At 42.6% G+C, this 17,121-nt stretch overlaps 1 protein-coding gene across 1 annotated transcript in view; it reads left to right on the top strand.

The window, feature by feature from the left end:
• Positions 1-17,121, top strand: part of AFG2A (AFG2 AAA ATPase homolog A) — a gene marked incomplete at its 5' end in the record, with an annotated part of 172,416 nt that overhangs the window by 22,651 nt on the left and 132,644 nt on the right. Inside the window, one exon of the mRNA XM_083861281.1 lies at positions 1,710-1,919. Within this exon, the coding sequence (XP_083717407.1) occupies positions 1,710-1,919 (210 nt within the window). The remainder of the gene's footprint in view (positions 1-1,709; positions 1,920-17,121) is intronic.

Here is a 17,121-nt window from a genome sequence, read left to right as displayed (position 1 = left end):
CAGAGAGCTGGTTTTGTATGTGTGAGCCCAGCCCCGAGGCTAATCTTTAAAGCCATTTCCACAGTGATGGGACATCACACCTCATTGCTGATGTTGCAAGACCTCTCCTTTGAGTTCCCGTGAGGGTGGGAGGGGTGTAATTATTGCTGGTGGACTGTTCCCCAACCTCTCTCCCCCCCCCCCCCCCCCCACACACACTTGACCTCTCTCCTTTTGAAATGAGGACAAATTGGTTCTGTTTAGAATTCACCAGAATGTGAAGGTAATGGTTTATTAGCAATTTTTGCTTCTAATACTATTGCCCCACCGATTCCATGCCTTGTACTGTTGGAATTTAAAATGTAAGCAAAGTCAGAAGTCTCCAGATTGCTGAAATAACCTTCATGTAGGGTGGCCTTACTTCACCTTTTCTGTACAATTCTGTCACTTGTGGTGGTGTTAAGTGACACGTAGTGGATCTGAAAAATTACTTGAATGATGCCTGAATGATATTCAGTACACTGAATATTTGCAGAGGGTAAATGACTGAATATTTAAGAGGGTAAAAATAACATTTAAGTGTTTTCTCCGTGGCTTTTTATGTGCATGTAAAGTACTGCTAATAGATCTTGCCTTCTGTTGCTGAAACTTATAAGGAATTCATGATGGCCTTTTTAATTTCAAGATGGTCCTGTTCGTGTTTGTCGAAGTCTTTGTCTAGGTAGAAAGACATGATGATAGGAATGATTAGTCCATGCTTTGCCAGGTATGAGTAAGGATTGACACTGAAAAAAGGAGAACAAGCTTATGTTGTCTCCTTCCCTCAGAAAAGGTTGTCAGAAGAGTATCAAAATTTAGTTCTGTGCAGTTTACAAAGCTCCTACATAGAATCAAGGGTTGAAGGGTTGAAATTTAAACCGGACTTTGATATCTGACTCAGAAACACAAACTTTTGTTGTGTTTGCTGTTTGCTCTCTGGTCTCTTTTTAATTTTCTTCTACATCGAAGTCTAATAATCTACGAGAAATCTGATAATCCAAGAGAAATTTTATTTCATTTGAAGTTTACTCGTCTTTAACAAAAGTGCTTGCACCACATCTAAATGCTCTTTTTCATCCACTTCAATAGCAGGCTGAATTGCCTTTTTCAGAGACTGTCTACTTCTAGTTTCCACTCTTTGTCCTGGCATCAGGAGAAAATAAGGACAAACCAAGGGTGACACAAGATTTCAGTTCAGGGGAAAGGCAATACCTTACCTCTCAGCAACACTCTGCTTGCTTTTCACATGTAACTCACTTTCCAGAGCTGAGGGATGATTTATGTTGAGCAAACCTCTGGAAGAATGTTTTAAGGCAGAAAATTATTAGATTTAGGTGTGCCTTGACATGTTTAATACTTGAAGTGAATGGGAGTGGATGGTGACCAGAGGAAGAGCAGGCTAGGGGGATGTGGAGAAACGTTTCAGGCTTGTTCACAGCCATGTAGGAAGAGGTGTGTCAGGTTTTAGATCTGCCTGTTTTTTTGGGTAGGACATACCACATGCCTTTATGTATTCCTGACAAGCCTGTCTTGTGATTCTTGCTTAATAAAGACTTTTTGAAGAAGTGACTCATTAAAAACAACTTCATTAAAGAACCAGTACACATTCTACAGAACATTCCGGATTTGTTTACTTTTTTTAATGGTTCTGCTCCATGGTCTGAATTCAGCAAAAATGTTCTGTCTTTCAGGTATCTTGGTCAGACATAGGAGGACTAGAAGATGTCAAGCTGAAGTTGAAGCAGGCAGTTGAATGGCCTCTCAAACATCCAGAGTCGTTCATCCAAATGGGGATCCAGCCTCCCAAAGGTGTCCTGCTTTATGGACCTCCTGGGTGCTCAAAGACCATGATAGCAAAAGCTTTGGCTCATGAAAGTGGCCTCAACTTCTTGGCAGTGAAGGTAGGCCATTCAGACTCACATTTCCTTAACTCCTGCATAACAATTGATGGCTTACCAATTTCCAGTGTTAAAATCCAGTGGCTCTTAATGTTTTGGATCCCCGGATATGCTCCAGTGAATACCTTGTACATATAATGTAAATTTGTATTTTCTTGTATGCTGTTAAAAGAATTGTTATTTATTTTATCACAGTGCATGTGTTGGATGGACAGGTAAGCTGTGGAGTGACATCTTAAATATTGGCTTTGTTTAAAATCTTTCTAAAAGTAGCAACAATATTAATACTGCAGTTAAAGCAATGTAAATGAAAAGTGACTCTGGATAATGGATAGCTGCTCTTACTGTAATAATTACTTGCGTGCATGGAAATATTATCATCTAATCTCTTACATCCCTTTTCATTCCTCAGGAAGGTCACTTTCATTATCTCACTGTTCTTGTTTCATTACAGATTTTTCTTCTCCTATTTGCCCTTTTTTCTGGGGAAATAGTTCTACTTCATCAGTTTTCAGAAAGCTTGCAAAATCAGTTCTATCTTGAATACTCTTGGATAATGGGATATTCTCTCAGCGTTAAGAAACACTTAGTATAGAAAAATTTTGGATTTCTTTGCCTATGAATCAGTGTAATTGATCACTGTGGGTTGTATGGAAAACGCATGAATGGAAGTTATTTAATAATAATGCTCAGCTTCACTGTATAGGAAAGAAAAAAAAAAAAGATAGAGTGATTCCACATGGGGTAGTCTTGCATCTGTGTCAGAATGTTAATGAAGTGCAAGAAAAAACATTTAAGTGTTTTGAAAGTATCTCCTCCTCAGCAGTAAGATCACGTCCCCTTCTCTGTTGACCATCTCTTTAGTCACAAAGCCTCCTATGTTAGTTTCTGCACTGCTTCCTCTTCCTCCCATCCTTTCAGGCACACTGTAGCTGTGGGTCCTCTCTGGGAGCAGAGGCAGTTGTGTTGACCCTGAAGCCAGCAGCCCTTCACTGCCTGGGATTGCAGGCAGCCCTCTGGGTCACAGTCACATCAACAAGGGCAGCCTTGGAAACCTCATCCCTTAAGAAACGCTACCTTTACTGCCTCTTCCATAAAGACAAAGTAGTTCTTTGTGCTCCAGAGTTACTGGTAAACAAGGTAACCTTTTCCTCTGCTTCTGCTTAAAAGAAAGCATTCCTCTTTGTCTCACCCTAAGCACTGGTGCCCGAGAGGGTGGGGGAAAAAGGTAGCAGTCTGGAAGAGAAAAAAACAGTTAAAATGGATGTTGTTGGTATCTTGTGTCCCTCAATCATAGCGCCGTCAGACATTTTTACTGACGCAGTTAATTGTCTGAAAGTGAAGAGTGGCTCATGCTGACCAGGAGGTAACTGAAGCTGCAATGATTGGAAATGCTGGTGTACAGTAATGCAGCTTTATCCATGTGGAGTTCTGCACGTGCAGCATCCCCCATCATTGACAAGCTGCAGTAGGAGTGTCTGGCTCTAGGAAACTGCCCATGATTCCCTGTTGGTTTAGATCCTCTGGCCTGGAACTGGTCAAATATTCAACATACAGATGTTTCAAGAAGCACATCTTTGGAGCATGTCCAACCTTGGACATGTTGACTCCAGGAAGGGAACATAGCCTACTTTCTCTAACTTCACATTTGTTTCCTGGACAGAAAAAGACAACATTAATCATGTACTAAATGTGTTAAACATTGTCTGTAGCACTTTTTCAAGCACAACAGACATAAATTAATTTCCACTGCAAGTGTTCCTGCAATTAATCCAAAGTAGGTGAATATGTGGGGTTTTGGTTTGTTTTGTTGGGGTTTTTTTTAGAGGGGATTTTTCTTTTCTTGCTCATAGCCCTATTAATTTTCCTGTTGTCTACATTATGTCTTGAATATCCATCCCTGGAACTGACATCAGGCATTTTTAAAATGAAAGTGCGATTCTTGATGATTTAATTTTCAGACTTGCGTTTTACTTCCAATCTCTCTGGAGTAAGTAATTCTGATGAAAAGTGTCTGCTGTACAGCCTCTAGGATACCCTTGTGGGATAGTGGAGAGGGCAGAGGTTCCTGGGCCTTTCTGGAGCAGGGGCTCCAGGCAGGAGGTACAGCTCTAGCTGTGGGAGCCTGCTGCTGAATGCTGCCTCTCCCTTTGTCTGTGAAGCCTGAGAGGAAATCAATTCTGTTACATGCAGTGCTTGCTCAGTCCAGTGATTTTTGGAAGACTGGACCTATTGTGTCTGCACACTGCATTTAAGAGCTGCAGGCACAGTAAGTCCCAGCTCCCAGCAGTGCTGGATGTGCTGTCCTTGTCTGAGCTAGCTGTCCAGCTTCAGTGCAGCAGGTAGTGCCCCAGTCTGCCTCCAGGAAGGCTTTGTTTGCCAGATGTGTCTGTGCAGTTTGGACAGCTGTTCAGTGAGATGTTTCACCTGGGTTATGAGCAAACTGTTCAGCTGTGACTTTTCCAGCCGTCTTGGGCACGGGGAGCTGTCACAAGGCAGCCTCTGGCCCGTGTCTGACTGGCCTCTTGTGAAGTTTGGGAGATGGGCTGAGTCTCCATGTCATTTCTGGGCAGAGGAGCTGAAGAAAATAATGTGATAACAGATGTTTGACGTTGCATCCTGTTCTCTCCTGAAATCTATTGTGAGGTTTGAATGGTTAGTGTTACAATGAATGTGGCCCTTTTGTAAACATAGTCTTTGATACTTGGCCAAAAACTTTTTATAGCTGTATTTTCACCAAGATTGGTGACCTTTTGCTTTTCCAGAGCAAAGCAGCTTGTTGGTTGGTTTGTTTTACAAAGCAATCTTGCATATAATTCCTAGGAGGAATAGTTTATTTTTGTTACTTCTTTCGACTTTCTTTGTCTCTAATACAATGTATCTGCTAAATTTACTGGGGAGGAGGTTGTCAACTGCTTTCCAGGGGATGGTTCTTCCTGCTCCTTCCCACCACCCCCTTTTTCTAAATATCTGGTAGCATTGAGGCTTTTCAGGGTTTTAGTGGTCATCTGGATTATTCCCCCCCTCCAAATCTCTGTTACAGAGAAAGCAACTGAATTGTCCTCAGCTGCTTGGAGATTTTTCAGTGTTTTGCAGTTATGGATACAAGACTGCGTGAAGGAATGGATTAGGATAATTTTTTCATTCTGCAGGGTTGAACATCAGTCCTGACTTATTAATAGCTTTTGATCTGACTGCTTATTCCAGTCAGCCTTCTCTGCACTTTTTGTCCTTCACAATCCTCTTGTGCTTGTCCCAAAGTTTGTAATTTTCTTCTGAAATGTGTTTTATGCATTTTTTTTTTTTGTGCTAGTAGGAAAAAAACCCTTTTATGTAGGTATTGGATGTATCTGTATTAATATGATGGGGATAAAATTTTCAGTTTCTGCCAGGCTGATGGCATGTTGCTGTTATATACAACCTGTCTCTGTGACATTTTTGCTTTAGATGTCATCTAGCTTTCTGAAACTGAACATGAAGGAAATGAAACCCTTTGTGACTGTATTCCCTGTTTTGACTATTTATGTGGTAGATATTTCTGTGCGCTGTTTTGACAGTTCCTGCACTTTGGGTCAGCTTTGACTAGCTGTTTTTTTGCACTATATTTTTGTGAGACCATTAGGATTTCTGTGATGATATTATATTTTTGGAAGAAACTCACTTATCTTGCTGTATGATAATTAGAGATAATTATCTATATATCTATAAATAATAGATAATTATCTCTGCATTTGTCTTGTGTCTTAGTTTATTTGGACGTGTTACAACTGCGCTCTTGGATTTTAAATTCCTTGTTTTATTTTATTTTTAGGAAATCCTGTGTCATTGTGTTGTGCTAAGAATCAAATGAGTATTACTTTTCCTTACAGATTTTCTGTTGCTTTTCTGGGAAGCAATTTGCAGAGACTCTGTGTGGAATTTTTTTTCCCCCCTCCTATTATTGTGCTATTTAGGTCATTAACTTTACTACCAAATAATAAAACCATTGAGGTTTTCTTTTGGTTTTAACCTATTTCAGAATGAGCACTGGAGTCTGCTCTTAAGGTGTCAGGCTGGGAGGCACCATCAGGGTACCCGTCCAGATAAACTCCATCACCCAGCTGCGATGATCTGATCCATGGGGACTTGGAGTTCTGTTTTCTGTCCAACAAGCAGATTACCTGAGTTTATAAGATACATAGCAGGAAAAATTATTTAACTTCTATGTGCTTGTGAAGGTTTCAGAAGCATCATTTTTCCTCTTGCTGCTTAGTGCTTTTTAACATTTGTCTGTTTAAAATCAAAAGTAAGGCAAGACTTCACTTAGGAGTAGTGACAAAAAACAGCTTAAATGTAAAAACGTTAAATGCCTTGCAGTTCAGCTAAGTGAGACACAGTAATTGTTGTAAACAGGATGAAGCAATACTTTAAAAAAAAAACCACCACACAAAACAAAGAAAACCAAACACACCCGTGACAGTAAGGAGTGTTGAAGGATGTCAGCACTGAGCAAACCACTAGGAGGGATGATGTGAACTATACTGTTCTTAAACTTTAATTTGAAACATGGGTTAGGAGATCCAACTACAGTGTGATTAAAAAAAAATTAACAAAAAGAAGAGAAAATATTCTTGACCTTTTATATGCTGTTACTTAAGAGCTTGGGCTGAGGAAATCTTTTATTTTTCAATTAGCAGTAATTACAAAAATATACACTGTTCCCAGGTCTCTGACTTCACCTTGGCTTGGTTTAGCTTCCTGTATCACCCAGCCGATGCTTTTGTACCACTCCCCGTGCTTGACATGTGCTTAAGCTTAGTTTGTCATCTGGTTCAATTATGTCAAAATATTTTCCAATTCAAGTTTCTTCTGCTTTTCCCTTCAGCTCTTGGCTGTTGGCAGCTCCAGCAGATTAATGAGGCTTGGAAAGGTTGACTGCTTTGCTTTGTGAAGAGCTGTCACCGAGTTTTGGGGAGATAACTTAGCCTTTTGATGGGGATTTCAGTGAGCAGAAGCCTGAAATAAGAAAGCTTGGTGACTGTAAGTGGTTATAAGCAAGTGGTTATAAGGAAGGCATATAAGACAAAAAACGCAGAAGCATTGTGGTTTTATGACAAAATTTAGCAAACATTTGAGGAAATTTCTAAAAAAGATCCACAGTAGCGCATTTACAGTAACATGTTAGTTAATTAACAGATAGTAAAAATAACTCTATTTGAAAAATTTGACATTTTCACAAGGGATAACAGGTTGAGATACTTTGATGAGCTCTTTTAATCCTGAAGCTCTCTCATATTTTACTCAACTAAAAATAAATCATTCATCCATTCTTACCATAAGCTTACCAAAAGTGAATATGCAGGCAGAAAATGGTTAAGTGTAATCCCCACTCTGTGTCTTTGTCCCTTCTCAATTACCTTGCAAATTTAGATTTAATTAGCACTTCGTTTCTCTCTCTCTTTTCAAGTTACCAGTGGAGGAATGGAGTGTTGCTGGAGGTGTGAAGTCTCAGGAAATAGGTTTTGCAGCCGGGGTGGCTCACTGTGTGTGCTTTTGCTGTGTGATTTTGGATCCTGCGTGGATCCTGCCCTGATGATGCCAAAGGCACTCTGAAGGCACTGGTGCATGCAGTGAGTGTAATTCAATGTTTCTAGTCAGTTCATTCTGCAGTGCAAATCCTGACTTCTGTCTTGTGTGAAGAAGCCTCAAAAGATTATTGGAAAAGTCATTGGAATTTGCTGATCAAGGCAAATGGCAAACAAGTGGACTCTGAGACATGATAATAAAGAACATTGGATATTATAGTTGCCTTTGCAGTCTGACTGTGCTGCGTGTAGCAACTTCACTGCAGGGATTGGGAATGACAGAGTTTTGCCAGTTTGCTCCCTTAAATATTTTGTAGCCCACAATCACCTGCTTAAAATTGAAGTTTTTCAAACCCCAGACAGGTGTCAACAAGTTTTTAAGGTCCTTTGGAATGCTGGGCAGAGGTAGAGGAAGTGATTAAAATGGTGCATGGTGCTCAGCCTGGGGTTTTCTTGTGCTGAGAGGCTGGGAGTGATGCAGATTAAATCTTTAAGCAGCCCTGAAAAGAGAAGAAGCAGGTTTTATTCTTAACAAGCAAATAGAATGCGTTTTCTGAGCAAATATTTTTCTATGCAGTGTAACCAATTACCAAATCACACAGTGCAGCCTCTGCCTTAGAAAGAGCCTTACTGTTGAAATAAAGGAAGTCTCAGTGTTTATCTCGTTAACTCGCTTCCCTGAAGCCTCCCTGAGTCATGGGCTGCTTTAGTTGGACTGTGGGAGGGATGGAATAGCATTTTGCCATGGAGCTCATGGTGCCAAAAGACTCAGTAACTAATCTGTGAGTCTCTTCAGTGTTGTTGGAGTAGAGCATAAGGCTGAGAGAATTGGGATTGTTCAATCTGGAGAAGGGAAGTTTTAGGAGTGACCTAATTGTGGCCTTCCAGAACTTAAACAGAGCCTACAAGAAAGATGGAGAGAGGCTTTTTCCAAGACCATGTAATGGCAGGATACTGGGGGGGGTGATGTTTAAAATGGAATAGAGTAGATTTAGATTAGATAGATTAGGAACAATTCTTTACTGTGATGGTGGTGAGGCAGTGGCACAGGTTGCCCAGAGAAATTGTGGATTACCCATCCCTGAAGTTCTTCAAGGCTATGTTGGATGAGTCTCTGAGCAGCCTGGCCTGATGGAAAGTGTCCCTGCCCATGGCATGGAGGTTGGAGCTAAATGATCTTTAAGGACTCTTCCAACCCAGGCCACTCTGTGATTCCATGACTCTCTCACCTTTAGTGTTGAAACTGGAAGGAACCAAAAAAAGATGCTGGTTTTAACTCTATGAAGGGCGTATTGGTGGGATGTCTAAGCTTCTCTTGCAGTCTTAAGAGAAATTGGCACATGGCACCTGAGAGGTGAATGTCTGTCTTCCCAAATCAGTTAAGGTGAATGTCTAACTCAGATACCCATGTGTGAGTGTGGACACTGAACATTGCCCTAGGAACAACACATTGTGGACAGTTGAAAAATAATTTGGGCACCTCTGTCTTTTGTTGTTGTTCTTTTTGAGATTCACAATACAGAGCTCAGTTTCTAGAGACATACTTGGAAATTAAATATTAATTATGACCATACTTTAATGTCTGCTTGATCCTTTTTGCTTTAAGTACGGCAAAGAAGAAATTGTCCATTATCTTGTAATAGTAATCTATTGGATGTGGTATAAACTGTCTAGTTGGATTTTTAGAACCTAGGAATTGTACTCTGTGGCTGACACAGTTTAATGTATCTGTGTAAGAGCCCAGAATGTGTATGTGAGGTTATCATGGTATTTCTGAAGAGTCTAGACCGAGCTGTGTGATGCTGGAGACATCTGGAGCTGTGCCCAAGTGACTCAGAAAGCCTAAGTGCATAACTTGCCTGATTGTCAAAAGAGTAGAAAAAAAAAAAGAAGAATATGGAAGAGAAGTCACTGACTAAATTTCCTACCTAAGTGGTGGAAAAAATCTGCAAGTGGTCTTAAGCCCTGCTCAGAAAAATGACTGGTACTCTTTAACTTCAGGGATAGCAGATGTCCCTCTTGTAGTTTAAAAACACTTCGAGAACTTCTGTCAAAACCATGTGTGCGTGAGCTTTTCTCCTGTTGCTGCCTGTATACAAGGCTTTTATCTTCTGTGCAGCTAATCTTTCAAGAGTTGATTCTGATAGTATTTTAAATGTCAGGATTTTTCTTTTTTTATTAAAATAAAAAATAAATTAAAATTCATCCAATCCAGACCATAAACAAGTAGAAGGTTTCATGATACACAGAAAGGGATGTATCTTGTAAATGAGGATGGACTAGTCTTTAAGCAGAACATGCCTGGCAACTCTCTCACTTTGAGGCTGAATAAAGAAACCTCAGCAGTATCCAGTGGGCCTGAATTGGCAGATTTTTTACTGTCATTGTGGACTCTAGCTCACAAATGCTTATATGCATGGCTAAGCCACAACTGCTTCTGCCAATTTTCTGCTCCAAATCTTTTGCTGGTTTTGGAGTCCCTATGCAAATGACCACAAGAAACAGGTTTTATTTCTTCATGTCTGTTTGTATGGAAGATGACTTGTTGCATGTGAGAACAGAGCTGTGCAGGAATTAAACTAGCTTATTTTTAACTAGGACCTCTTGGTCAGTCTATCAACAGCTATAAAAAGCTTTTAAAAGAATCCTTATGCTCACCCCTTGGCCAGAAATGATCTTTCAACAAATGTCAACTTGCTAAGTCAAGCTCATGTCATTTGATTTTAAAGCATTTAGAAAAGCACTGAAAAGTAAAACAGAAAAACTTTCCTGGTATTTTTTCAGTGGCCTCCAAAGAAAGTCTGCTGAAAGTGAACTTTGTGAAAATAAGCTGTGTCAGCTGCCAGCAGGTGACTTTGTGGTGGCCTGCAGATTGCCTGTCCTGCAGATTTATTTTTCAGATAAGAGCTGCCATCAGTCTGAGATAAAGGACAGCACAGGTGTGGACAGGGTAAGGCAGAGGCTCAGCTCAGGTGAGACCAGAGCTCACCCAGTTAATTTGCCACCTCTGCTTTGAACATTTCTAGTTGTTGTGTTGTGGTTTTCAGTGTTTGCATGATTGAATTGTACAGCAATTCCTCCTCTTCTGTGTGTTCTTTGTCTTACTTTGGAGCCTTTTCTTTTCTTTTCTTGCCATGGACAATAAGGCTTCTGAGCTGCTTGCAATAAAAGCTGTGACACTCAAATGCAGTTTTGGTATCCCTCAGGAAGGGTGAACCAATTTTCATGAAGATTCTCCACAGAGAGGCATAGGTCATTAACATGTAGTGGTCTTTCACCTGGAGTTGCTGCTTAATGAAGAGAAAAATGGAGAAAAGCTTCATGTTGAAGCTTACAGCAAAAAAAAAAAACTGCATTCAAAATAATTCTCTTTGAAACATTTTAAATGGTATTTATTGCTTTGATGTTGCCTTCATCATATTTTAATGCTTAATTAAAAATAAAATTACAAGCATCTGAAATTATATTGTACCTTAAAGCGCAAAAAGAGTAGTTTTGGGTTTAAGTTGTTTTTTCTTTTTTTGCTGAGAAAAAAGAAAATGACAGGCTGTTTGATGTTGTGTCACAGGAGAGGAGCACGTGGTTGGCACTGAGGTGTGTGATGTTGGCTTCCTTGGGAATACTGATGTGAATGAGGATTACTTACGGGAATAAGGGCATGAAAGAGATGCTCCACAGGCTTCAAGAGAGAGAAATCTATAATTGTGGGTAGAGTCTGCAGTGATTTCTCATTGTAACATAGAACTGGATGGAAAGAGAGGACTCTGCTCTCGTTCCTTAAGGATTTGTCAGGGCCGTGCTATCGCATTTCTCATCTGCCCTGAATGTGATGAACAACGAAGGCCTGGAGCAGCTGGGCTGTCTCTGACTAACTGCTGCACACTCCTCATGGGTGGTGTAAAAGGCAGCAAAAGGCTTTGTACCTCTCTCTCACCTTGCTTTTTATGTCTCTCTCACCTTACTTTTCCCTTCTCTCTTTCCTGCATTCCTTGGTTTTGTGTCTCAGTAATTCTGTTTCCACCAAACTCCAATTCCACAGTCCTTGGAGGCCTCCAGGTGACACTTTAGCTACCACAGCAGTCGCTTTAAGGGTGGATGTTGCTGAAAGAAAACATTGCTAATTGTATAATTTACCTTTCCTACAGGCAAGGCACACAGAGCTGGCCCTATCAACCCTTATAGTGTGGCTTTGGCCTTTGTGGTGCTCTAGGTCTGGCTGCTGCACTGTCTCACCTGGTCCTTTGGATAAAGGGCAACTCTTTGAAGAGGAAGAAATAAAAATGGTGTCTATGCCTGGATGCTTTCCTGATATCAGATAACTTGTGCTTTGCTTTTCAGAGGATATTTTTTTTACCCCTACATAAGCACAGGTGTTTTCCAGTGTTGAAGTAAAAGGCAGTGCATTAACTGTTACTGCAGGATTGAAAATGAGCATGGAGAGGGGAGGCTGCAAAAGCCAGCGTGCTGCATTTTTAGAATGATGAATCTGTGTTCCACCGACCTGGGAACAAAGTCCAGATGGTCCCATTCAAAGAGGGCTTGTAACAGGAGCTCTGTCACTGCCAGTGCATAAATGTATGTCTGCCACACATTCTTAATTGTGACATACCTTCTGTTAAAGCTGCACTGCGCTCTGGGCTGAGTGTTACCTGAAGGCACCCACAGCTGGGAGGAGGTGGTTCAGCTTTCTGACTGTGAAGGATGTTGTTTCTTCTGGGGAAATTACAGGGACACCTGTTGTTGCCTGGAAAATAGATTGGAGCCACTGGCTCTTCGTTCAGGGCAGCAGATAGTGATCCTTGTTTGTGGCTGTGGGTCAATGTTGATGCAAACCAGTCTGAAGTCAATGAGTCATTACCAATCCCAAGAGAAGCTGAGGCCCATTAGGAAGCATTATTTAAGCAGACTATCCCACAGGATACAGCAGAACAGAAAATACTTTGAGAATTTGCCATTGTTTTACTTTTTATAATTGTAAGTACTTGTTCAAGACTGGAATGCTGACTTTGTGGTCTCCAGTCTGTTCCTGGTGGACAGGGCTGTGAGGATAAACAGGCACCACAGCAGCTGGCACTCGTAATCCTGCTTGGCAGCCTCAGCAGAAGAGCAGGAATGTGCATGAGCTCAGACACAGAGCGGCTTCCTTGCTGGGGATGGGTTTCAGGTGTGCTGCTCTGGAGCTTCTTGCTTTCACCTGCAGAGTGTCAGGTCCAAAGATGTGCTGTTAAACATTGATTTAAATCACTGTTATAAATGCAATGGCAAGTATCAGATAAATAAAAGACAATTTATTAATAACAAAATACCGAACACCAGAAAAATAAGAAAGCCACAAAAATAGGAAATTGTCAGCGGCGCGCTGGGTGGATAGGGGACCGCACCGGGGTACAAGACTCCCAAATCCATGCCGATGCAGCTTTCAGTCCAACATTTTATAGGGTTTTTCTGCCCTGAGGCAGTCCAGGTGTCCAGGATGGGCTGGATAGTCCGAATTTCTTTTCGATGGCCTTCCTGGATCTCGTCAAGTCTCATTGTCTCATTCCGGGAAAGCTCTTTCTTATGTCAATTTCATGGGTTAGTCTTATGCTGATTTCATTTTGCTTGTTGCGCCCAGAGAGTTGATGAAATCGCCAGAGAGTTGATGAGATTGGCATCATCGTCACGAAGGAATTTCTTCCTTGCATTGGCAAGGAAGTGATTCTTATCGAGGTTGGCCAGTGTCTTTGTCTTAGCTTGATGATGTTCATCCTGTCTTTGCAACTGAGACTGGCAGGCTGGGGGGGAAACGATTAGCCCTATACTGGATTTCACGATTTTTATTAACATTATTCCCATTACACATCAGGTTATTATTTTATACACGAATTTTTACCTGAAATTTATCACAGTCCCCCGCCTAATAATTCATTAAATTAAAAATTCGTTCCTTTTATTGACCTCAATTCCAGTTAAGATTACACTCTTCCCATCCCTCTTGAGAGGATTCGTCCTCCTCTTGGAGCTTCCGCTCCTCTTCGAATCTCCTTAGGGCCTCAGCAGCCCTCCCTTTACCCTTCTCTTCCTCGAGCTTCATTATTTTGGACACAGTTCTCCCTTTGGCTGCCTCTGGATCCATAGGAAGGGAGGCTATTTGCATCCCTTGGATGACTGAATGTACCAGTCGAATGAAACAGGGGATTAGACACGGGAGGAAAATGATGCCTGCGATGGAGCATGTTATGAAAAACACTACCTTCTTCCACCATTCCTCCTGTCCGAACAGCTGGTCCCACCATGAAGCTTGGAGGATTGAATTCCATTTCTGCACCGGCACATGGGCCACCTTTTTGATTTCTTGGGCTAGTCCTTTGATAGTCTCCCCATAGTCATCGATCTCAATGCAGCATTCCGATTCATTGAATCTGCCGCAGACCCCTCCTTCCTCTGCCAACAGGTAGTCGAGGGCAAGCCGATTTTGGTACACAAAAGCCCTCATCTGCGAGTGCTGTTTTGCCAGGAGTTCCAAGGCATCTGAGGTGTGGTTTGAAACCACCTCTACCACTGCTTGCAGCCAAATCAACCTATTCAATAGGTAAATGGGCGTTCGATATCCCCAACTGCCATCGTTCGCCCAGGTGGCTGGCCCATAATACTCAATGATTCTCTCTGCCGGCCACTCCTCCTCTCCCCATTTCTGGTTGCCCCCAGCTACAGGTAGCTCTCGCCTTATCTCCCTTCTCTGTCGGTTCAATGTTTCAAAAAGAGGCGCTCCTAACAAATTGCTTTCAGCCCTGGGCAAAGTGAAGAAAAAGGGTCTTATCATGCCTAGGGTACAGGACCCTTTCCATTTCCGGGGAAGTTCGCTGTAAGCTTTCTTTCCGCAAATCCAATATATCCCGTCTGGAGCTTTCCAGCCTACATTGGTTCTGCCTGGCTCGTCCCAGTACTCTCTTAGTCCCACTAATGCCTGGAACGGATTAGTCCCGGGACTTTTATGCCAACAAAGTCCCATGGTCTCGAACCATTCGCAGTCTTTCTCTCGAATTTTGCCCCAATATCCGGAGGGTGGCTCGGGTTGCCAGACCCGTGCCTTATCATTTACCGTTAAGGTATTTATGCAAGGAGTATAACCCACCAGATCAGTGAACTCCTTCCCTTCCCGGCTAATGCAGATAGTTCTGACTATCCTTTTTTCCAAAATCCATCCCTCCGGTCTCTTTACTATTTTTGATATTTTTGAGCTTTCCCATTTTAGAAGCTGTTCCGGGGCTAATCCTTCTCCCTTCCAGGGCCACCTTTCGGCTGACTTTAATCCCCCACAGATCCAGCAATCCGTCAGTCCCAATTCGGTGGCTATCTCCTGCATTAGTTCTACAAAGAGATTTTGGTTAGGGGCCAGAAATCCCCCATCCCCATATTGCTTCTCCAATTGTTCATATTGCTCACTGAGTGACCTTAATCTTTCTTGCTCAATTCTCCTCTTTCTGGCCTCGGCTTCCTGTCTCCTGAGTTCCAGCATTACCTGTTCCATTTTACTTTCAGGATCCATCCCTTCCTCGTTCCTTGAGAAACAAAAGGCCTGGTCAAACTGCAAGCACACACGATTATCAACCGGTGGCAATAAATCGAAAATGATGGGTTCAGAATCCAAGGAACCTATTTCCTCATGTTTGAGGTTCTTCCCTTCCCAATACAATTTTCCACCCATATTACATATTTTTAGTTTCGTTTTGTCGTAACACAGGGGATTCACCTTGTAGTAGGCAAGGAAAGTAGATTGCCTTTTTCCTCCCACCCATACAGTTTTGTTACATTGCTGACATGCTTGCACCGGGTAAGGGATTTCGATTTCGCGCCTTTGTCTAACGAGTGAGCGAGCAGGATCCCTGAACAGTCTGCCCTTAGGACTTGCCCCTGAGCGTTGGCACCGGACCCTTTCTTCCGATTCAGAAAGGTGAAATCGAGTGCCATTGGCCCAACAATCACCCAACTGCCTTTCCAGAGGACAATCCATTATCTGCCCGGTTTCTGGAGCTGTTAAGCACCATTCGCACTTAGTGGGAGGACTCTCCCCCAGGAGCGCCCCTGGAAGGGCCCCCTTGACCCAGCACACAGCTAGGCTCAGGACCGTCAGGATTCCCCACCAAAAAACCCCTCTGCCTTGCCCTTCGCCCATACGTGTACATACGGCGGGGTAAACCATCTTCTTGGCAGCAAGGGTGTGCTTCAGGGGCCCGTGTGGTCCTGATGGCAAACCTTCTTTTGTAGGTTGCCCACCGGGATAATTTGATTGTATCCCCTCGGCAGGGTACTTTGATGGTCCTTTGGCACTCAACGGCTAAAGGCACTGCTTTAGCGTCCAATTTCCCTTTAATCCCCTTTTTGAAAATATGGAACCACTCAGGAGAGCACAGTTCCAAAAGTCCAGCCCTAGTGGCAAGTACTAAGAGACAGTCTGTGTTATCCTGCTCCTCAGTCAGACAGTTAGTACACAAACTCTTCGGTCGATTCCCTCCCCGACAGTGGGTTACCCAAACCTGTTTACAGTATACACACTCAAAATGAATGAAGGGAAAACATTCACAACCTGGGGTAATGCAACTTATCTGATCGTTCATCTAGTTTGTCGTCTGAGTTTGATTTTGAGTTCTCCAGGAGGGGTGGTAACCTTCCAGTCCGAGGTTTTTGGGTCCCCGATCTTTTTCACCCTTGATGAATGAGTCCAACCCTTCTCAGTGGTTCGAACTGCAGTGTCGGTCGTGAGCAGCACTAGGAACGGTCCTTCCCGCTGCGGGGTGAGAGGGGTTTCTTTTCAAGTTCTGATCAACACTTTGTCTCCCGGCTGAATCTGGTGGATTGGAAACCCGAGAGGAGCACTTTGGGGAATGAGTCCACGCCTTCGAAGCTCCTGTAAATTTTTGTTTACAGTGATGAGATAAGGTTGCAATTGCACATCCTCGACTCGGGGATGTCCCACCAGCATTCCGTGTTTGTATGGCATCCCATATAACATTTCAAAAGGGGACAGCCCTGTATCAGAGTGAGGCATGGTTCTTACATTCAGCAAAGCAAGGGGAAGGCATTTCACCCAGCACATTTTTGTTTCCAACATGAGTTTTGCCAATTGTGATTTTAAAGTTTGATTCATTCTCTCTACTTGCCCTGAACTCTGGGGGTGCCAGGGGGTGTGATATTGCCATCTGATTCCCAAGGCCTCGGTTAATTGTTTTATAATTTTTGAGGTGAAATGAGTCCCTTGGTCTGAATCTATGCAATCCACGATTCCGTACCTGGGGACTATTTCTTCTAACAATACTTTGGAGACCGTTTGAGCTGTGGCTTTCGCCCTTGGGTATGCCTCTACCCAGTGTGTCAATTTGTCCACAATAACCAATAAGTACCTATATCTTCCGACCTTTGGTAAATCAGTGAAATCCACCTGGATCCTTTCAAATGGCCGGTATGAAAGAGGATGACCTCCCCAAGCCGTTTGTCTGGATCTGGACCGGTTCACTCTCTGGCAAGTCACGCACCCCTGTACCTCCTGTTTTGCCAATTCAAAGATACCCTTGCACCCAAAGAACTTCAGAAACTGGTCAGCCAATGCCCGTGTTCCCCAATGGGTCTGCTCATGCAGACGTCTCAGGATCCCTCTGGCCGTA

The sequence above is a fragment of the Zosterops lateralis genome (assembly GCF_965231275.1).
Source record: "Zosterops lateralis genome assembly, chromosome: 5".
NCBI lineage: Eukaryota > Metazoa > Chordata > Aves > Passeriformes > Zosteropidae > Zosterops > Zosterops lateralis.
This window is presented reverse-complemented; position numbering and strand designations above follow the sequence as displayed.